This window comes from Geotrypetes seraphini, chromosome 2 (assembly GCF_902459505.1).
Source record: "Geotrypetes seraphini chromosome 2, aGeoSer1.1, whole genome shotgun sequence".
NCBI lineage: Eukaryota > Metazoa > Chordata > Amphibia > Gymnophiona > Dermophiidae > Geotrypetes > Geotrypetes seraphini.
This window is the reverse complement of record NC_047085.1, coordinates 257406691-257429760: the sequence shown is the minus strand read 5'-3', so window position 1 is coordinate 257429760 and position 23070 is coordinate 257406691. Positions and strand designations below refer to the sequence as shown.

The 23070-nt window shown below is 43.3% G+C and overlaps 1 protein-coding gene across 5 annotated transcripts in view; it reads right to left on the bottom strand.

Moving 5' to 3' along the window:
* Nucleotides 1-8179: 8179 nt before the first annotated feature.
* Nucleotides 8180-23070, bottom strand: part of CBY1 (chibby family member 1, beta catenin antagonist) — a 31930-nt gene continuing 17039 nt past the window's right edge. For 4 of the 5 annotated variants that reach the window (XM_033929454.1, XM_033929452.1, XM_033929451.1 and 1 more), the window contains 3 exons: nt 20195-20300; nt 19914-20026; nt 8180-11449 (listed from right to left, as the gene is read on the bottom strand). In XM_033929454.1, the coding sequence (XP_033785345.1) occupies nt 11369-11449; nt 19914-20026; nt 20195-20300 (300 nt within the window). In that variant the 3' untranslated portion in view covers nt 8180-11368. The remainder of the gene's footprint in view (nt 11450-19913; nt 20027-20194; nt 20301-23070) is intronic. The other variant, XR_004537954.1, reaches the window with a different exon arrangement.

The window sequence follows — 23070 nt, the reverse complement described above, 5'->3', positions numbered from 1 at the left end:
ATTATGAAGGCCTATGTTGTTTAGAAATACATCCAAAACCTGATTTTATTATCGGCAGTTGGACGTTTTTGAGAAATGTTCATCCAAGTGCCGACTTAGGCCAGTTTTTGGACGTTTTTCTCTTTCGATTATGAGCCCCATAGTAGATCCAAGGTTGTGAATTTCGTCTTCCAACTATAGAAATTCTTGTCTTTGGTTTTTCTTTTGAGATGTGTTGTAGCTTATTACTTCTCCTGTCAACCAAACTTTATAGGCTTCCCATACAGTAGAAGGATATTTCTGGTGAGATATTATTAGTATGTTGTAAAAAAGCATCATTTGCCAATAGTGATGTGTTAAGTCTCCAAGATTATGATTGGGGAAGATAAAATTCCAATATAAATAACAAGATATGGCATCATGATCTGAAATTGTGAAGAAACAAATGTGGCTGCCTGGAATGGAGGAGGAGGCTGCTAGGAGACAGGTACACACTACAAGAGCCCCGCAAGAGGTGCTTCCATCCCTGCAACCCTGGGGGGGGATCCCTACAGGATCCCTGCGAACCCAGGAGGGAACCCCACAGTATACCTGTGGATTCCATTGATTATGTTGGTCCCATTCCTGTGCAGCTATTTCAGAGCGCCAGGCTCTATCATGCAGGGAACCTTTCCTCAGATTTACATAGGTGGTCGTGTCTTCCTTTCTGCCCAAAGTGGTTTCGGCCTTCCATGTAAATCAGGAAGTACATGTATTACTGGATGTATGGGCAGACCTTCTACATTATCTCAAGATGAAAGCTGGATTTGATAAAGTATTCACTATAGCATCTCTTTGGGTCCAGGTAGCCAGGCTCTCTTGTTTTAGAGCCCGAGATTATCGTTCCTCTTTGGTGGCTCATCCTGATGTCGCTAGATTCCTGAATGGGGCTCTTCGCATTAGACTGCCAGTTAAGCAGCCATTCCCTTCTTCGGACCTAAACCTGATGCTGCCTAGCCTCACCAAGGCTCCTTTTGAGCCTCTTTGGGATGCTTCACTCATAGACTTGACAATCAAGATCGTGTTTCTGGTCACTGTTACCTCAGTGTGGTGGGTCTTGGAACTCCAACCTCTTTCTTGAAGGGAACCATTCCTTCGCATCTCAGAGACTGGGATTTCCCTGTGTACAGTTTCTTCCTTCCTGCCGAAAGTGGTTTCAGCTTTCCAGGTTAATCAGGAAATGCATTTGCTTGCTTTTCAGCCTACTGGTTCCAGGATGCAGGATCGCCTTTTGCAGAAACTGGATGTGTGCAGAGTGCTTCTTCGCTACCTGGAAGTTATTAATGAATTTTGCCTCTCTGACCATCTGTTTGTGTTGACTCATCCTGTTAAGCGGGGTGCTCCCACTTCCAAGGCCACGATTTTCAGATGGATCTGTAGGGCCATTTCATCAGCCTGTATTCTTTCTGGGAAACAGTCTCCTGTTTCCTTAAGAGTGCATTCTACCTGAAGTGTAGCTTCTTTGTGGGCTGAAGCTAGATCTGTCTCCCCTGAGATGTGCAGGGCAGCAACGTGGCCTTCTCTACACACGTTTGCCAAGTTTTAGAGTGGATGAGGCAGCGAGACAGGACTTTTCCTTTGGATCCTCGGTCTTACAGGCTAGCACAAGCCACCCTAGCTTTTTGGAGACTTCTTTTATACATCCCATCTGTCTAGAATGTCTCACCTATTGCACTGGGAAAAGAGATTATGTACTTACCCTGGTAAGCTCTTTTCCAGTAGATAGGTGACATTCCAGACTCCTAACCTGTCCTTCCTGTGCCTGTCTCAATCTGTTTATGCTTCTTCAAGTTGTTTCTTGGATGCCTGGCAGCCCTTGGGGGCTGGGAAGAATACTGTATATATGTTACCTTTTTCTGCAGTAGTTTCTGAGCTCTTTTGTTGGCTGTTTGCAGTTGATGTTCTAATGTTACTTCTTGAGCAGAACTGTTGCTGCTGAACTTGATTGCCATGGGTGTCTCTACTTCACGTTGATTTTGTGGTTCTTAGTGCTTGAGTACTAACTGTAGGTGGAGCTAAGGAGCCCAGTGAAGTGCAGCTGAGGCACAAAGAAATAATCTGGAGTGGATTCCTTCTGCAGATGGCACATGGCTATGGGGTCTTTACCCATCTGTCTCTAAAATATCTCACCTATTTACTGGAAAAGAGCTTACCAGAGTACGTGCATAATCTCTTTTTATCCTTATTGGGCATAGACTGTCTACTCTATCCTGTGATGTTGATCTCCTAAAGCAGTTTCTCAAATTTTTCAAGCTAAATACCCTCTAAGTCAGGGGTGTCCAATGTCGGTCCTCGAGGGCCGCAATCAAGTCGGGTTTTCAGGATTTCCCCAATGAATATGCATGAGATCTATGTGCATGCACTGCTTTCAATGCATATTCATTGGGGAAATCCTGAAAACCCGACTGGATTGCGGCCCTCGAGGACCGACATTGGACACCCCTGCTCTAAGTCTAACAAATATCAACAGAGTACCCCCCGACTAAGCTCCGCCCCAGACCTGCCCAAGATCCACTCCTGACCCCACCCCTCTAATAATAATAATGCAATTTCTTCCATTCATTTTTTATATACACACAATATAATCTTATTCAAATTAAATTAAAAAAAAAACAACACAAAGCACACTGTATGCAAAGAAAATGTTAATGTTAATTATCATTTACATTCGTTTGAAAGAGGTCAAGGCAGATGACTTTAAAATATGCAATGTTACCTCAGTAACAACTATAGAAAAATAGACAAATATAGTGCAAAATATAGACAGCAGATATAAATTCTCAAAACTGACACATTTTGATCACTAAATTGCAAATAAAAAAATAATTTTTTTTTCTACCTTTGTTGTTTGGTGATTTTATGAATCTCTGGTTGCACTTCCTTCTGACTGTGCATCCAATATTTATTTCTGCCTCATGAATGCTTCCTCTCCTCCAGATCTCATTCCCTTCCCCAACCAACATCTCTCTCTGTCCTCCACGAGTCCAACTTTTCTTTCTTCTTCACCCCTATTGGCAATATATCTCCCAATCTCTCTCACTGTCCATCTGTCTTTCTCTCATTCCCTTCCTTGCTGCAAAGGGAGTAGAGAAAGAGATCCTGGGTGCATCTCTCCTACCCCCACTACCACAACCAACATTTCTCCCTCTCATCCCCCAGATCACGTACAGCATTTTTCACCACTGCCAACCAGCTCCATGCCCATTTCTCCTTCTCTCACCCCTCTCCAGCACAATGCCACATTTCTCCCTTAATCACTATGTCCAACATTCCTCTCCCTTCAATCTGTCCCTCTGTTCCCTCTCATCACCATATCCAACATTTTTCCATCTCATCCTTCTATTTCCCATGCATCTCTAACTCACGCCTCTCTCTATATGCCCAATTTCCCTCTATCTTCCTTTCCCTATGTGCACCATCTCTTTCCCTTTCACTCACACACTAATGCCCAACAATTCTCCCTTTCTATTCCCTCCCTCCTATTCCCTCCGACGTCAGCTCTGAGGTTTCCGGGTCAGCCACGTGCAGCATGAAAGAGCTGCTGACTCATCCCTGCAACAAATGCCACTGAAGGCAGAAAGGAACAACCCACCTGGAAGGAGTTAACTGGGATCCCTGCTGACCCAGAAGGCTTTCCTCCGACATCAGCTCTGACATCAGAGGGAAGCCTTCTGGGTCAGCTTTGGTGGAGGGGGTTGGGCAGGAAGGGTATGGGATCCCTGGCGGTGGCAGCTGTAGCTTCGGTAGGGGGCGGACAAGCAATAAGGAGGGCATGGGATCCTCAGTGCCGCAGCCATTGAGGAAGGGGGACAGGAGACCCAGCAGTGTCATGTACCCCCAACAAGCAGCTTGCTTACCGCATGTTGAGAAACACAGTCCTATAGGAAAGGGCAGGGATAAAGTGTGCCATATATTCAGGGCAAGAAAACAAGTTTTCATAAACTGTGATCTGAAGTCAGTCCTGTGTCCATTCAGACTAACATTTATTTGGTTCATAGACAAAACTGCTGAACACAAAGGCACGCGCTGACAACTGAGCGCAAGATGGAAGCGCGTGCCGAAGAAAAAGAGTGTTTTTAGGGGCTCCGATGGGGGTTTTTGTTGGGGAACTCCCCCACTTTACTTAATGCAGATCGCAGCGGCGTTGTGGGGGGTTTGGGGGGTTGTAACCGCCCTCATTATACTGGAAACTTAACTGTTTCCCTGTTTTTTAGGGAAAAAGTGAAGTTTTCAGTAAAATGTGGGGGGTTACAACCCCCCACAACGCGGCGCGATCTGTATAAAGTAAAGTGGGGGGTTCCCCCCCACACCACCCCCACGTCAGAGCCCTTTAAAAGTCATTTTCTTTGGCGCACACCTCCGCGTTGCGCTGTTGTCTGCGCGCACCTTTGTCCCGGCGCGCTTTTGACCTGACACCCATTTATTTTGCCTAATTTATAGGGTTCAATGGGGAAAAACCTACAAAGGGGTGCTTTCAACCAACTTCCTAAATTCTGAGTGTTATTTTGTAACTGTAGCTGAAAAGTGTTATTTTATTTTGCAAAGTGCCAATTTCCAGAATCGTAATGCTGTTTTGACATTGTTTCAGATCATTGATAATTCTAGAATGTTGCCTGAGTAAGATCTGAGCTTCAGTGTCTCTCTCTTATATTTTTAAGTTTTTAGTTATATTTAGTTTTATTTGTTGATTTCTAGTTTATTTTGTTCCTTTCATATACCTTATTCATAGTTTTACAGGGATCTGAACTTTTTAATTTTCACTCGGGTGAGACAGAAAACATCTTGGAAAGGAGGAGTTTGACAGTTATAAGAATCGCAGCATAACTGTCTACAAACCTAAAGGCTTAGAATGGTGCATTTTCAGCAGAGGCCACTCCTGCGTCCTTCCTTCCTTCTCCCCTGATTCAGTAGGGGATAACGGTGAGCACAAGTAGACGCTGGGGCCGCACCGAAAACAGCAGCAGGCAGCAGAAGCAGCAGCGGGGACATGAGCACAGCTCCGCCCCTCTCCTGATCCAGCAGGGACTAATGGTTGAGCACAAGGAGACACCGGGCCACACCGAAACCAGCGACAGGCAGCAGAATCAGCAGCAGGGACTTAAGAGCACAGCTCTGCCCCTCCCCCAATCCAGCAGGGGATAACGGTGAGCACAAGGAGACGCCGGGGCCGCACCGAAACCAGCGGCTGGCAGCAGAAGCAGCAGTGGGGACTTAAGAGCACAGCTCTGCCCCTCCCCCAATCCAGCAGGGGCTAATCGATTGAGCACGAAGAAACACCGGGGCCGTACTGAAACCAGCGGCAGGCAGCAGAATCAGCAGTAGGGTCTAAAGAGCACAGCTCCGCCTCTCCCCCGATCCAGCAGGGGATAATGATGAGCATAAGGAGATGCCAGGGCTGCACCGAAAAGAGTGGCAGGCAGCAGAAGCAGTGGCGGGGACTTAAGAGCACAGCTCCACCCCTCCCCCCATCCAGCAGGGGCTAACGGTTAAGCACGAGGAGACGCTAGGGCCGCACCGAAACCAGCGGCAGACAGCAGAATCAGCAGCAGGGACTTAATGAGCACAGCTCCGCTCCTCCCCCGATCCAACAGGGGATAACGGTGAGCACATGGAAACCAGCGGCAGGCAGCAGAAGCAGTGGCAGAGATTTAAGAGCACAGCTATGCCTCTCCCCCGATCCAGCAGGGTTCTATACCATACTAGATATCGGATCTGAGAATGGTGACAGTTGACCGTTTAATGCAGCTGATGCACCGAGATGATAGTGGCGGTTGTCTGGCTGTTGCAGAGGTCATCTGATCCAAATGACATGCCTGCATTTTAGCATTACATTGACTCTGATCTAAATGACTAGCCTGTATTTTGGCACTCATTACTACTTCCTGGGAAACCTCATGGCTGAAATTTTTTGTGTTGGCTTGGCTGCATACATCGGGGCTCAAGGAGCATACCAGCTTTCGCTCCTTGGCATATCGTCTTTATGAACTTCTAACATCAGATCCTATTGTCTGACTGGAATTTACTTTATTTCATTAATTTTATTTTTATTTATTGTTTTCTCAGGTACTTTAGCTAGATTGTGAGCCTTCGGGACAGCTAAGGAAATCCAAAGTACCATTTTTATTTATTTTAATGTATCTTTAATCTATCTTCATTGTAAACCGCTTTGAACCTCACGGTATAGCGGTATATAAGAAATAAAATAAAATAAAAATGTCATAAAAAAGTGTGGAATTTTCAGGTATGGAACTCTAAGTCACCATGAAGTTCCTATTCCTGCAGAAGAAAACTCCAAAAGAAATTTATGAATGTGTGATGCAAACATCGAGTGACAAATGTCCATCATACTCTACAGTCAAGTGGTGTGAAAACATTCAGCATGGAGACTTAAGATGCAGGAAGGTTTGGGAGGCCTCAGTGACAACTCCTGATATTGTTGACCATGATTTTGGCAGATCAGTGAATATCAGCCAAAACAATTGCTGAGATACTAGAGATATCCAGGGAACATATTGGGTGAATAAGCCACAAGCAGCTGGGTATGCAGAAGTTGCCAGCTAAGTGGGTGCCCAAAGGTTTAAATGCTGATGAGAAACGACATTGAGTGGACACTTCCAAGTTGATTTTGCAGCATTTTCAGTGAGCTGGTGCCAACAATTTGGAATGACTAATTTCTGTTGATGAAACATGGTTATACCACTATGATCCTTAGGCAAAACAACAGTCCAAGGCCATGAAAATTCAAAGACCCAATAGTCATCAGGAAAGATCATGGTGCCAGTGTTTTGGGATCAGGAAGGTATTATAATGACTATCTTCTAAGGGGCCAAACAATTAATGCAGAATACTACTACTTGCTGTGCCAATTAAAGGCGGCATTGAAAGAGAAAAGAGAGGGAAACTGCAGAAAGGAGTTTTGTGCAAGACAATGTACCTGCTCATAAGGCTGGCAAAACAATGTTTTGTCGCAGTTGGGGTTTCAGTGCACAGACCATCCACTCTACTCACCAGATCTGCTGCATCTGACTATTTTCTGTTTCCAAACCTTAAAAAGAGTTTGAAAGGGTGACAATTTTCCAGTAATTCAGAGGTGACTGAAGCAGCGGAGCAGTATTTCAGTGACCAGACAGTACTTTCTGGAAGTGTTACAGAAATTTCAGACATGATGTGCCAAGTGTGTTAAACTTAGGCTTGAATATGTGGAATAACTTGTAAGTTTCACAGCATCTCGTCCTTCCCTTCTTGACCATGTTACTCCATTATTGCAAAAAGCATACTGGTTGCCTATTACGCATAGGATAACATATAAAATTGCTCTTCTAGTTTTCAAGACTGACTATACAAACTAACGCCCCAGCATTTATAGACAGGCTCCTGATTCCGTATGACTCTCCGAGAGTTCTTAGATCAACCTCACAGTCTACTCTTCATGTTCCCTCCTTGAAAATAATTGGAACTCGCCGTGCTCTTATTTTTTCTGTAACTACTCCAATGACATGGAATTCTCTTCCCCTATATCTAAGACTGGAACGAGATTTGAGAAATTCAAAAGCAGTTTAAAGAGCTTCCTTTTTAAAGATGCTTTTAACTGAAAACACAATATTTAACTAAAATATAATTTTAGCAGTTCTCTACTTTGACCCTATCTTTGCCACCAAACTCTTTCTTCTTAATCCCTTTGTGTACTTCCCTTTTATGTTCTTTTTCTTCAAAATTGTATTTCTCCCCCTCTTCCCTATTATTTCCTGTGAATTTAAAAAAGTAGTTCCCCTTGTATGTCTTGTAAAGAATTATGCATATTATGTTACTTTTATTATTTGTACAACACTTTGTATCTTTGGTTAAGCGTTTAATCAAACAAATGAATAAACTTGAAACTTGAATAAACTTGACTGGGTTGAGAATTTTTCAGCACCCCCTCATAGCAGTCAATCAACCACTTATAGAGGTGATCAGGAAACCTTTGCAAATGGTTTAGCAAGTGTAGGAGTGTCTACTGGTATATAAGGCCAGCACATGTTGGTGTCCAAAAATTCACTTTTCAGGTATATATTCTCTAATCCACATCCTCCACCAACAACTCTCCTGCTCACAGAGGAAGGTCTGAAAACAGATCCTGCTCGATCTGGGCTTTGTTTTTTGTATCAGAAAAACACAAATACACACTTTCAAAATTATTTAATTTTAATTCAATAATAAATAATACAATATTTTATAAAACCTAAACTCTTGTATTAATAAAACCATTCTTTTATGTGTACAGTAAACAATTCACAAGTATCTTAGTAAGATATGGGGAAGGTGGTTCTCTCCAAAACAGGAAGCGATGCAAATTTTTGGCCAAGGACTCGTGTTAGTGACAGTTTGTGAGCAGAAATTTTTCCTCCTTATCCAGCACTCAGTACAGAGAATCAAGATCCTGTTCATTTGTTGTTCTGCTAACCGTTTTTTAAAATCTTGCTCTTTGGCACCCTATATCTACTTAAATGCCAGATGAACAAGATTTCTGTGTAGAAATAGCTTGGAGTAGCACTATGACAGAGCTGCATTTTCAGGTACCACCTTTTCCTACAGTGCTTAAGAGGCTGAGTGCATGGGGGAAATGGAAAAGAAGTTACACACCAGAGCTGATGCCATGCCCTCTAAAATGTTTTTACCCTGTGTTAAGATGAAGGGTTAAAAGAACTTTAACAAGTACAAACACCAATGCTTACACTTACTGGATTTAAAGCTGCAATTTAGAGCTGTGCTTCTCAACCCTTTTCTTGAGGCATATCTAGCTAATTGAGGTTTCAGGATTATCACAATGTATATGCATGGGGGTACATTTGCATACAAGAGGCCTCTATTAAGTGCACAGTTATCTTATGTATATACATTGTGGATATCCTAAAAACCCTACTGGCTGGGTGTGCCTCCAAGGAGAGGGCCAAGAACCATTGTTGTATATCAGTGCCTCAACCCTCTCCTGGAAGCACACCTTGACTTGCAGGCTTTCAGGATTACCATGCATAAGTTAACTTAATCAGGATCATATGCATTAATTAACATGCACATTCAGATAAAAAACCCAATTGATTTAGACTAATGTTTCCCAAGTGGTCCTGGAGTGAACCCTCCACTGCCAGTCAGGTTTTCAGGATATCTACAATAAACATGTATGAAAGAGATTGCATATAATAGAGGCACTGTATATGCAAATCAATTTCATGCATATTCATTGTGGATATCCTGAAAACCTGACTGGAGGGAAGGGGAGGGGAACTACAGGACCAACTTGGGAAATGGTGATTTACACTTCCAGGAGACATCTTAAGGCAGTGCTGCTCAACCCTCTCCTGGAGGCACATGTAATCAGGCAGGCCTTTCATGATTACCATAATAAGTACGCATAAGTAAGATTTGCATAAAGTGGAGACAAAGCATGCAAATCTATGACATGCATATTCATTGTAGTAACCCTGGAAAGTAAACTGGCTAGGTGTGCTTTCATAAGAGGACCAAGATGCACTGGCTAAGACATGGCCTCTTCCTGAGGGTAACCCTATAGCTTGCTGTGAATGAAGTTTTATTGGTGCCAGATCCTAGTTGAGCTAGATCCCCAAAAAAGGGAGGCAGAAAATGCCAGACTACAGAAGAATAAAAATGAATTTGTGGATTAGCCCAGAGTGAAATCCTATTTTTAAAGTACCTGCTTTCTGTTCTATGGTAATTGTTTAACAAAAAGTAAGAAGCTGAAGGTTAGAGCTACCTGTAACACCCAGTTTCTCAGAAGTAACCAATTTTTATGCATAATTACAACACTTATAATCTGCTTTTGGAATCAAAAAGATGTACAGGGTGGAGTACAACAGAAGTAGAAATCTAATACAAACTCCGTTTACCTAAAATTCAACCAAATGTCCCTCAAAAGCTACAAAGTGGCCTGATTTCAGGATAACCATCAAGAATATTCCTCAGGTATATCAGCACACATTTGGTCTGGAAACTAGGTTAATTTGTATAGCTCCATTACCCAGAAATCAGACACATTTATGACCCTCAATAATGAGGGTTACATAGAAGCATGATGGCAGATAAAGGCCAAATGGCCCATCTGCCATCTGCCCAGCCACAGTAACCATTATCTCTTTCTCTCTCCAAGAGATAACCACGTGCCTATCCCAGACCCTTTTGAATTCAGACACCTCTCTTGTATAAACATGTGAAGATTCTCTCAGCCCAGTCTGCTTTCAGCCAAATTCCCAAATGTGTACCCCCAGTGTAAAGGAATAACAGGATTACATCTGCTCTTATTTTGAAGATTTCATTCACTACAAAGTGGAGAGAACGTTTCTTGTGGGCAGACCAGGAACATTGTGCATGCAAAAGAGGGAATGAATGACTTGGTAATCCTCCACTATGTACAGTGGACTCAGATATCCATCTGACTAAGTGGTAATTGCTGAGAAACTAAAGAAAAGGAGAAAATATAGACTTCAACTCCTTGTTACTTCCTACCAGGGGTCTCCCTGTTTTTTTGAAGTAACTTGGTCTTTTCTGCTCAATGACATACAAGCCGGTGTTTAATATTCCTACCACTAGGCATAGCAGCAGAGAACTGGAGTTTCACAGCATGCCCCTCAAAACACTGGAGCAAGAAGGGGAAGCTCTCTGCTGTTAAATCTTTATTTAGGCACAGGTTCCGGCACACAGCAATTGCATCCTACAGTTTCATCCCCTCTCCCTTTAACAACTATTGTTGTCTTTGTAAAACCCCCTAACATACTTTTTAGAACTATTAAAGGGTAAGCAACAAGTGGAGCAGAGCTGATAAATCAGAATCTAACTAGATTTGATAGAAAAAGCCAAGCAGAGGCCATGCAATCTCAGTCTTTATCCATCATTTTTATTAAACTTTATTCTGCTCTTTCCCTTTGAGAAGGATTGCTACCTCTTGATAATCTCCCTCACACCGAGGCAAACTGTGGCTCCCTCCAACTGCTGTATGATGAAAAGGGGGACACGCTACTCCAATGCATCTAGATCTCCCCACCCTGCTGAAAGCTTTGCACATGGCCTCAGTAATTATAATCTCTGCTCTTTTAGCTCTTGAAACCAAACAAATCACCCAGCCAGACGAATCATCAGAGATTCCTGTCTTCAAACACTAACTACTACTAATTATCACATTTTAGCAATAGCAGTAGAGGAGTGGGAAGCCATGGTTTCGTACCGATGAGTCAGCAACAGAGGTTTGCTTTCATTTCTGCTTTCCTCCCCGACTGTTAAATATTGTGATAATCATTGGATTGTCTCCCGGCATAGGTTTAGTACGATCGCTGTATCTCTCGTCCTCCTTTCCCCCTTCTCACTTTCGCCTCCTGCCTAGGTTCTTCATCTCCTCCATTTCCTTCTCCATGAGGTGAGACTCAGCTGTAGTTTCAGAAAGCTGTGAGAAGAAGTTGGCAGTAAGATTTTTGTTTATTTATTTATTATGCAAATTTCTTCAATATCATGAAAAGGCACCAGATGAGCCATGCTAGGAATCCTCAATTTAGGCAGAAGGGACATGAACAGACTTCTGCTAACCTTACTAGTTTATCCATGTAGAGAGCTGCACAGGAACAGGGACGACGGGGATACCACGGGTTCCCCCTTCAGGTCACAGGGATCCCATGGGGATCCCGTGGTGTCCCCCCTCGTGGTCTCGGGGATCCCGCGGGGTTGGAGGCAGCTCGAGCCGAGTGGCTCATCTTCTTTTCCTGCCTTCCTGCAGCGTACAGCGCTCCCAGCACACCACTTGTAGCCAACCCGGAAGTCTTCCCCCGATGTCAGAGCTGACGTCGGAGAAAGGCTTCTTGTCGGCTACGTGCAGTGTGCAGGGCCCGCTACCCTGTGATTGTGAAGAAGTGTTGCTCTGAATCTGACATCGGGAGAGGTTGTGAGATGGTTCTGTCGTGCGCGCTCTCAGCTGTTGCACGTGCACAGCTCCTGCGCCTCGTGTGCCACGGAGGAGTGGAAAGAAGGAAGCAGCGAGTCTTTCGGGAGGGGGGCAGAAAGGGAGGGAGCAAACAAGCGGGCACGCATGCATTGTAATTAGGAGGAAGCAGTTGGAATGTGCGAGGGACCCAAAGGCGGGACACAGGAGGGAGTGCATTTTTGAATACAGAAGGCAGAGAAAAGAAGAGAGTAGCAATATTAAGGAAAGAGGACAGATTGGCTGCTTGACTTGGTTGTTTTTTTTTTTGTTTTTTTTTTGGGGGGGGGTTCCTGTACATTGTACAACGAGGCAGGGAAGGAAGGGAAACTGTCTACAGGTCTTTGCTTTTTATAGCAAGCTAGTTAGCTAGTTTTGACAACCATAACTTGTTGAATGGCATAAACTTGGGAGAGAGGACGGAGGAAGGGAGGGAAAGTGATGCTGAGGTGGGGGAGGGAATAGAAAGGGCGAATTGGGCGTGAGTGTGTCAATCAGAGGGAAAGAGATGGTGTACACGGGGAATGGAAGAAAGAGGAGAATTTTTGGTCATAGGGAGGAAGTGAGGTACAGATGATAGGGAAGAAAAAAATGAGAGGGAGATGATAGGGAAGAAAAAGATGAGAGGGAGAAATGTTGTGGTGGAAAGGGAACAGTGGGGCAGACTGAAAGGGATGCAAGAGGGAGTAATGCTGGACATAGTGGTGAAGGGAATGGAGGGAGAGATGTGGCATGGTGCTGGAAAGGGGTGATAGAACAGAAGGAGAAAAGTTGAGCACGGGGCAGGAGTGAAAGATGAGAAAGGGATAAATGCTGGACCATGGTAGGAGGAACCAATGGACAGCAACAGAAGAATTTACAGAAGATGGGAAAGCGGAAAAAAGAAACTGGGACCAACTTGATGGAAAAATAAGTCTCCAGACAACAAAGGTAAAAAATGGAATTTAATAATAATAATAACAACTTTATTTTTGTATACTGCAATACCAGAAGCAGTTCAGAGTGGTTTACAGAGGAAGAGACTGTACACAGACAGCGATGTTACAGAGAATATTGTCAATTACATTGGTAGAGTAGTCAGATATGCAAGAAGTATATCAGAGAACAAGAAGGCAGGGAGGAGTCAGAGAAATTTGTCAAAGAGATAGGTTTTAACCGATTTCTTGAAGGCTTGATAGGAGGGTGTGTTAGAAACGACAGTGGTTAGACATTTGTTCCATTTGCCGGCTTGGAATGACAGTGTTCTATCAAGGAATCTCTTGTAGATAGAGCCCTTCAGGGAGGGGAGAGCAAATAGGTAGGTATTGACTAAAATATGTTAGCTTTGGGAAATGTATATAGCAGATGTCTTTGTATTGTGTTCAAAAGAAAAGAAAATGCATTTCTGGTTTTATTTCTACAGTGTTGAAGTACTTGCTGACCCTTGTTGTGACTGTGGGGAATGGGATCCCCAAGTACCACCAGCAGAGGACCTCCTCTAGAGATGGCCAAAACTCCCCTCCACCAAGCGCAGCAGTCGTTGGCAGCATCCATGAGCCACTGAGGTGCCAGCATCTGTGACTCAGGGACGCTACTACTGCCTGCCAAGCTTAGCAAAAGGGACCCCTGGCCAACTGCAAAGGAAATCCTCAGCTGACAGCTTGGGGGTTCTCATAAGCTAAGTATTTATATTTGATATTTACATTAGAGGCTCTGGTAGAAACCTGTTTACAAAGTATGTATTTTTCCCAATTAATATTTCCAAATTAATAAAGTGTCTTTGCTTATTTGTAAATGGGTCTCTACCAGAGCCTTTAATTCAGGAGCATAATTAAATGAAATAACTATTTCTGAAGTTTATAGGAACGGGCGGGGATGGAGGGGATTCCTTGTGGGGACGGGTGGGGATGGAGGGATTCCTCGCAGCCCAACAATTGTGAGTTTCCACTACTGGCTCCTGATGCCAGAGCGGTTAACCAATACCACCAGTCTTTCTCTAATTCATATGTAGTACATATATCATATATCATATAATATATTATATATTCTGTCCTATTAATCTAATCATGTAAAGGTGGATCAGCTACTACAGCCTGAAGCTCACTGTGAGCTGATGTGAACGCCACCAGAAAAACCACTTTCCAGCTCTAGATCTTCAGATAACAGGAATGAAGTGGCTCAAAAGGAGTTTTCATCAGCTGGGTGAAAACCACATTGAGATCCCAAGACATGACCATGTTGAGGTTTCATAGAGGGCTTAGTCAACAGCAAACCTTTCATGAATCAAACAACTAGAGGCTGAAGAGATGGCCTTACCTTCTTCATGACAATGGTAAGCACTAATTGCACTGAGATAAACCCTTTCAGAATTGGCCTTCAAACCAGACTCGGAGAGGTGCAGGAGATATTCAAGCAATTTTTGTGGAGACCAAGCAAAAGGTTCTAGGGCACACTTAAAATCAGAGAAGACGAGGCAAGCAGGAGTCCCGGTAGCTTATCAGCAGCAGAAGGCAGGCAGTTCCAAGTTAGCTTACGCTGGCACCTCTCTTCCTGCCCTATATGCCACGGCACACTTGACATCTCAGGAGGAACATTAGTGTGCCGTGGCACACAGTTTGCAATACACTGCTTTATTGCATAAGGCCTTATATACATATTTTCCTCCTAAATCATAGGAATCCTTGTGTGCTCGATAGGCACCAGATCTTGGAATCTTGCTTCAGGATTCAGATATAGGCTGTCTCATAGGTTTATTTCGCATCCTACATAGAGCCTATTTTACTCGTGTACAACTTTTTCAGTCAGGTTTCTCAGAGTCTCCCCAATGTGAACGCTGCCAGTGAGGAGTAAAGTTTTTCTTTCACACTTTCTGGAGTTGCCCGGGGATTAAAGCCTTTTGGAGGAAAGTGATCAGCTATTTAGACAGCTTATTAAGGTGTTCCCTTACCTTTATGCCAGTGGGTTTCTTGCTAGAGAAGTATGAGGCCTTCCGGTTGACTGCTGGCTTTAATAGACCTTTTATCAGGAAAGCTGGTCTCCTGGTGAAGAAAGTAATCTTGAGGGTTTGGACATCAGCCCTACCTCCTTCTTTCTGGGTGTGGCATAATCGGGTACATGCTCTCATGCTTTTAGAAAAGGGTCGGGTGCGGGGCTCTTTAAGGCAGGAAAAAAAATTTCTTCAAATTTGGGGTCTGTATATAGATTCTTTACCTCTGAGTGTGTAGTCTTATCTTGAACTCTTTATAGTTGAATTGACCTTGCAGAGGAGTGGTTTGGGACTCTTGTGGGTGCCAGTGGCTTCACTCTTATCAACTGCTGTATCCTCTAGGTTTTCTTTTTAATTTTTTCATCTTCCCTTTCTCCTTTTTGTTTCTTATTTTTCCTCTTCTCTCTCTTTTTGGGGGCTGGAACAAGATGGGGGGGTAGGGTATCTTGTGCTCATCAGGACTCATAAGAGCACAAGGCCTTGGAATAGTTGGTTTTGTCTTGTGCAGCTGGTTCAGATGTTGAGGGCCAGGTTTGGTACAGATTGGGGTTGTACCTGTGATTCATCTAAAAATTATGTTTATCTTGTCATTGCCATAACATTGTATTCTCTTTGTTTGCTTGACTTGTTATTGCACTCTCACTAGTCTTTATTCTTGTACTGTATGTTTCATCATCAATAAACTGAAAGTAAGTAAAGACTCCAGGGGCAAAAGGAACTCCCAGTTAAAAGAATCTCAGTTTTTAATCAGAGTGTCATTGAAGACATTATGGATTGTAAGTTTTAGGCATTCTTTAGGCCAGTCTTTATAATCTAGACCAGGGGTGCCCACACTTTATGGGCTTGCGAGCTACTTTTATAATGACTAAGTCAAAATGATCTACCAACAATAAAATTTTTAAAAAAACACAAAGCACACTGAAAGGCAGAGAAAATGTTAATTATTCATATTCCGGATTTTTTCAAAGAGGTCATGGCAGATGACTCTATGCAATGTCACCTCAGTAACAAAATACAAAAATAGACAAATATACCCCCTCCCTTTTTATTAAACCATGAAAGTAGGTTTTAGCACAGGGAGTTACGCTGAATGCCTCGCACTGCTCTCAATGCTCATAGGCTCCCTGCGCTAAAAAACGTAATTGCGGTTTAGTAAAAGGGAGCCATAGTGCAAAATATAGACAGCAGATATAAATTCTCAAAACAGACACATTTTGATCACTAAATTGAAAATAAAATCATTTTTCCTACCTTTGTTGTTTGGTGATTTCATGAGTCTCTGGTTGCACTTTCTTCTTCTGACTGTGCATCCAATCTTTCTTCCTTTCTTTCAGCCTCCTGTATGTTTCCTCTCCTCCAGACCTCATTCTCTCCCCTAACTTTTTCTTTCTGTCTGTCTCCCTGTTCCCCCTTCTTTCTGTCTCCCTGTTCCCCCTTCTTTCTGTCTCCCTGTCTGCCCCTTCTTTCTTTCTCTGTGCCCTCCCCCAAGCCACTCAGTTTGCTGCCACCGCCATTGGGAAACAGCCCCCAAGCCACCGCCGTCCCAAGCTTTCCCTGCAGAAGCGTCGCACTGACCAGCATTCCACTCCCTGACGTCAATTCTGACGTAGGAGAGGAAGTTCCGGGCCAACAATGCATTTCTCCCCATTCCATCCAGCCTGAGCCCCATCTCTCCTTGATCCAGCATTTCCCTTCTGTGTCTGTCAGAATTACCATTCCACCTATTTTCCAGCATCACCCTTCTTTGTGTCCATCTCACCTATATCCCTATCTCACCACTTTTTCAGAATCTTCATTTGTCTCTGTCCTTGTCTTTACCCCATGTTCACCATTTGCCCTTTCAATGTCTTTATCTCCCCCCCACACACTTTTTCAGCATTACTTCTTTGTCTCTATTTTACCTCCTCTTCATGTCCCCTCTGTATCTCTATTTTTATTCAGTAGGTCCTGCTTACCCTTTCTCTTCTTTGTGTCACTATCTTCATTTTCAGCTTTCCCTTTTCCTTTGTTAATGCACCCTGTAGCCAGAATCTTTCCACCCTCCCTCCACTCCAGCCCAGCCCAGTATGAAATATTTCCTTTTGTTTCCCTCCCCTCTCTCTTTCTCTCTCTCTTCTGCTCCCTCACCCACGAGTCCTGCATCTGGCCCTCTCCCTTCTACCTGCACCCGGCAACACCCCTTGCTCTGCGGCTCTCTTCAGCAACTCGTCAGCAGCGGTGATCAAGGCAGGCTGTCGACATCGAGGCCTTCCCTCTACGAGTCCCGCCTTTGTGGAAAAAGGAAGTTGAAACAAGCGGGACTCGCAGAGGGTAGGCCCCGACGTCAGAAGCTTGTGTCGATCACTGCTGCTGAGTTGCCAAAGAGAGCCGCGGAGCAGGCTGGAAGCAGGTAGCAGGGAGAGGGCCAGATAGGAAGGCTGCTGGAAGAGGTAGAAATTCCGGAGCATGACACCGACCCGGGCCAGGATGATTTCTTTTTCAGGCTGCTGCTGCCGCCGCCACACCACGGCCCCCCCCCACCCCGAAATGACAAAAAACAGCCTAAAGTGGATGCTCGGCGTCGGCGTCTTTGACCTCGGGGAGAGGAAGACTGATAGGCTCGGTAGATCGGGATGGCAACACGAGTCTTATCACGGAGCCCGGGATGGGCTCTGCGATCGACTCACATTGCCTTCCTGAGCTACCGGTCGATCGCGATCGACGTATTGGGCACCCCTGATCTAGACATTCCATCAATTGTGCTCTTAGTTCATTCTCCAATTCCATGTTGATGGGAAGATCTTGGCCCATCTGGCGGATGAAGATAGTAAAATAAATATTTTCTGGAAACCTGCGTGGCATTGGAGGAGAAGAATTTGAAGGTATGCCATATGATTCATTGGTAAAAAATTGTGAAATTGCTCTGCTGAAGTGTTGAGACAGATTATCATAGTCTCTTCACAATGATGGGGAATGAACATCTGGAGGAGCTTTGAGATGAGTACTTGAACATGTCGAAGAGCATCTCAATGAGCCATGATGTTGTGACCTTGATGCTTGGGTCGAGTGCCAAAAGGGAGAGGATTGATGAGGTGACCTAGAGTGGGTAGGCACTGCACCAGTTTAGCCCAAGGTCAAGACCAGTATAGGGCCCAGTGCAGGTTGCACCGATGGAGGCTGTAGCATGCCAGTGAGCTCTTGCAGTAGGAGCTTAAGCTGGTCTTGGACAAATGGTACTGGTACCAATATTGACTTTGGTGTAGAAGGCACTGAGGTTGCTAGGCATTGAAATCTGGGTGAGCTCAGAGGTGAGGATAGAAGCTGAGGAGAGCACATTTTAAGTAATAGAGAATGGTCATTTCAACGTCAACGCCTGAGATGCATTAAGGTGTAAGAAGAATGAGAGGACTGAGGGTTTTGGTTGTTAACTCATACCAGTGTTTTTTAGCCTAATATCAAAGGATGGTAATACCAATGTGGAAGGTTGACAACGGGTAGGATCGACTTGTTCCAGTGCTAAGAGAACTGATGCAGGAATCAATGTAGGAGTTGATGCTGGGTATGGTGAGCATCAGAATCTGAAATCCCAGGCATATCCGATGCTTTCAATGTCGCAGTGAAAAGTTTCTCGTATTGAACCTTTCTTGTTTCTAATGTCAAAGTTTGCAAATGGGCACAAAGTGTGCAGGTGATATCCTGGTGGTCGAGCCCAAGGCATTGAGCACACCAAGAGTGTGGGTCAGCGGACAAAATGGTACAGTTACACCGAGTGCACTTCTTGAACCCTCTAGGTGCCTTAGACATCAATGGGAAAAAACAGCTGATGTCAGGTCAAAGGACTCTATTGTGAGGGAGCTTGAGTAGAAGGGAAGCTGAACATTGTCAGTGTTCCCGGGCATGGGAAGAGGCCCAAAAAACAAAAATCTTCAAAAAGAAAGAAATTATCAGGAATGAGAAAATAAGAAGAAAATTAGGAAAAATATACCGGGAAGGCACAAAAAAAAAAAAAAAAAAAGAAATTGAGGCGCATGCTGAAGAGAATGCTGTAAAGCAATTTCTTAGTTCCACAGAAAACTAAGAATTGATGGTCCCACAAGCAGACATTGGGTGGGAAGGCAGTCTTAAATATTTAAAGTGATAGTACACTTTTTGACTGTCCTTGCAGGGCTCTGTGAATGACATGTGAGAATATAATGCCTGCTTGTCCTTGAATAACCAGTTATTTTTGAGCCAGCTAACACTTAGCCAAGATTCAGCACTCAAACAGTCATGGGGTAGCACATAAAAATAATGAAAAGTAGGGCCATATAAATGGTCTTCCGAAAAAAAAAAAAAAAAAGAAAATTGTTTGGATCTCTTCAGGCTCTTCCCTTTTTTTTTGGAGGGGGGGGGGGGGGGAGACCAATTATCTGGCCTTAAATTTTCTTGCCTGGTTTCCCATTCTGGGATTTGTTGCTTTCTTTTTATGGCTTTAGCACATAAAACTAGGACAGACTTTTATGCGGTCCCATTTATGCTGTAAAACTGGCTGCTTAACGACTGAATATCAGCCATAAACAGCTAAGCACTGACCCCGGCCACGGAACACTCCCAACATAGCCAGCTTTGAGTTAGGTGCTAACCATGAATTTCTGCAGCACCTAGCCAATTAAGCGCTGCTAAAAATGAACAGCTAGCCCTGTCTAAGCAACATAATCTGTCAGCAGTTGGCAAAATCGCTTTGCATATCATCCAGGTAATATTTAAACTAGCCAGGTGGAAGAGGAAAGGTCACATGCCAGCTGTCAATACTGTTATACAAAATCTCTCCTCCCTTCCCTCACTTCCTCACATGAAAAGCTACTCTCTTGACTAAGGAAAAATAACCACAACGCACCCACCCGGCACAGTGCAAATTATATCCACACTACACACCTAGAAAACTTACAGTGAGCCCCTTCCTTTTATAAAGGCTCCTATTTAGCAATAATAGATTCACAGTCCCCATCTCACCATGTCTAGCAGGATGTCGACCTTCAGCTTCAGCAGGTTATTCTCCTCCTCCAGCTGCAGGTTACGTCTGCGCAGACGCTGCATCTCCTTCTGAGGCCCGCTACCCCCAGATTCTGTACACGGAAGAGGGGATACAGGAAAGTTTTCAGTGTAAAGGCGAGCAAAGTCACTATCACCCAAAATAAGATGCAGGTAAAAAGAGATACCATCATGTGCTAAGTTTGCACAGCAGCTGGTGGCATATCACACACACTTTTTTTTTTTTTTTTTACTTTGCTTACCTGTTATCCATTGTCCATTCTCAAATGTTAGGCTCTGTCCTGCGATGTTCATACTGGGAAAACCATAGTCCAATCCTAACTCTACTTCCTTTGTGGTCCTGTCCAACTGACAAAGCAAGAGACATCACAGGAGGATTGTCTTCTTTCTCCCCCCCATCCCTCTTCCGTGGGGTTTCTCAATTCTCTACTGATGATCCCACAGCCAATCATGTATTCAAAATAGCCATAATGAACATGCAAGAGCTAAATCTATAGGTAATGGACAAACTGCAACAATGTATATCTTGCATAATCAATGTGAATATCCTGAAAGCCTAATTGGCTGTGTGGAGTCACTGGGAGAGATCTGGGAAGCCCTGATTTAGTTGATCAGCAGTCTATAGGGGAGAGAGAGAGGATTTTGGATTTAACCTATGCCCTTTAAGTTGTATCTCAAGGTGAATTACACTCAGGTACAGTGGGTTCTTCCCTGTTGCTGGAGGACTTACAATCTATGATTGCAATCATCAATAAAACACTGCTGAACCATAACAGCATCTATGTGCCATAAAGATGCCCAAACTGACCAGATGACCACTGGAGAGATTAAGTAATGATCCTCCCACACTCCCCTAGTGGTTACTGAGTTCTTCCCCCCCCTAAAAAAAAATCTGAATGAAACAGTATATACCTGTATATAACTTTGCAGGACCACATTTTGGATTTGTAGGTACTTGGAGGACCTCAGAAAAAATGGTTAATGTCATATTAAAGAAATGACAATTTTGCCTGAGGTAAAACTCTTTATAGTTTATAAATCTTTCCTTTTGGCTAAGTCTTAATAACAATATTGTAATTTACAGCTAAAGAGACATATGATCAAGAAACTGTTTTATTTTACTTTTGTGATTATGATAAACATACTGAGAGCCTCAAAATAGTACCTGGTGGGCTGCGAGTTTGAGACCACTGTTCTAAGCTCTCTTACTCTGGAGTTACTTTTCAATTAGTGCATTGAAGATTTTGCCATGCATGTGGTTATTTTGCTATGTGGTTATTGATTTGATGTTTCAAGACTCACCTCATGTGCCTTTCCTCCAAACTATACAAATTGAGATATTTAAGTCTGTCCCCATACACCTTATCATATAGACCATCAATCATTTTAGTTGCCTTCCTCTGGATCAACTCCATCTGTTTATATCTTTTCAAAGGTGAGGTCTCCAAAATTGTACACATTATTCTAAATAAGGTCTCACCAAGTCTTATACAGGGATTCATTCCTCTCCCTATACACCCAAGCATCCTTCTAGCGTTTGCTGTTGTTACCTTTTCAACCTGTTTAGCCACCTTAATATTATCACATACTATCACACCCAAGTCCCACTTCTCTGTCATGTACAAAAGTTCTTCACCCCATAAACTGTACTGTTTCCTTGGGTTTCTGCAACCTAAATACGAGTTGATAGATGGCAAAAGAAGGGAATTAACTTATAACTCCCTATCAAGTGATAAGTCTGGCCTGCTGACAGGAGATATTTATTTTTACCAAAGCTTTATAAATAAAGAATATCATGAGTACCAAGGGCATGGGGCTAGAGGGGAGGGTGAAAGGAAGTAAACTGAGTACCGAAATTACAGAAATCTATGAAGACCATGAAGGGATTGCTGTACTCAGTTTACTTCCTTCCTCCCTCTCCTCAGGCCCCATGCCCTTGGTCCTCATGATATGCTTTATATAGTTATCTTAGAGAGAAGGAGTTTGGGAGAAAGACCTAGGAAAAGGGTTTTCTGAAGAAGTATAGCAGAAGATTTTTGAAAAAGTGGCAAATGCTGTTAGTATTCTGATTTTAAAAAAAGAATGCTTTTAAAATAATTTATATATGGTATCTAACTCCTTCAAAACTTAATTTATCCAGGTTTATCAGACAAATGTGATCGTGCCTGAATATCAAAGAATTTTGGGCTGGGATGGTGAAAACTAGGAAAATTACCCTGAGACTTGTTAGAGCTGGTTCCTAGAATAAGAGATATAGCAGTGACCCCCATTTTTACCAGTGGTCAAGATCAATGAAAAAGGGTCATTCCATGTCAAGTGGACCAATACTGAAAATCGCCCATGCTCAACCCCCTTGACATCCAACCAAATTTTACAGGGGTGTTTGTCTAGGGTCTCAAATGAAACTCTGCAAAATTTTTTGCAACGATCTCAATTTGGTCAGGAGCTAGGGGTGGTTGAACAAAAGCAAATCGATCCACTCCCATGCCTCGTGTGACCTAAAACGCCAACTTTGCTTAAGCACTGCAGCAGAAGGAAACTACCTAGGAGTCTGAAATTTTGCAGTTTGGTACAACACCTTGGGGCACGTTTCTGTGCCAAGTTTGAAATCTTTTGCGAAAGTGCATCCATTTCTACAGGTCAGCAAAATAGGCAAAAAATTCACGAATGAAAATTTTTGGCAAAGTTTGGCTCCATACTGCTGCTGGTAGTTAAGTCAGCTGAGAGTACAACTTTACCAGCAGACATGTACCACAAAGTACTTCCAAGATTTGCAATATGAGCTTTTACAGTCAAGTGAAGCTGAAGATTTGACCATCCAAAAAATATGGCTTTATGCATTTATGCAAATTTTCACTGTTTTTCAGATTCAACTATCTCTAATGTGTTGGGTTTTGTCTTTTTTTTTATATCATTTGAAAGAGCATGTTTTTTGCTACAGAAGCTATCCTGTTTCATCTTGGACCCGATCTTTCTTTGGTAAGAATTAAAGCTTCAAAGATAAGCATTACTTGCTTGCGTAAACATGTTATGTTGAAGGGTCATTGGCACTTCATTGTGAATGTGCAGTGAAACTATATTGATCTGAAAACTCATAACCAAGCTTTGCCAGCCACAA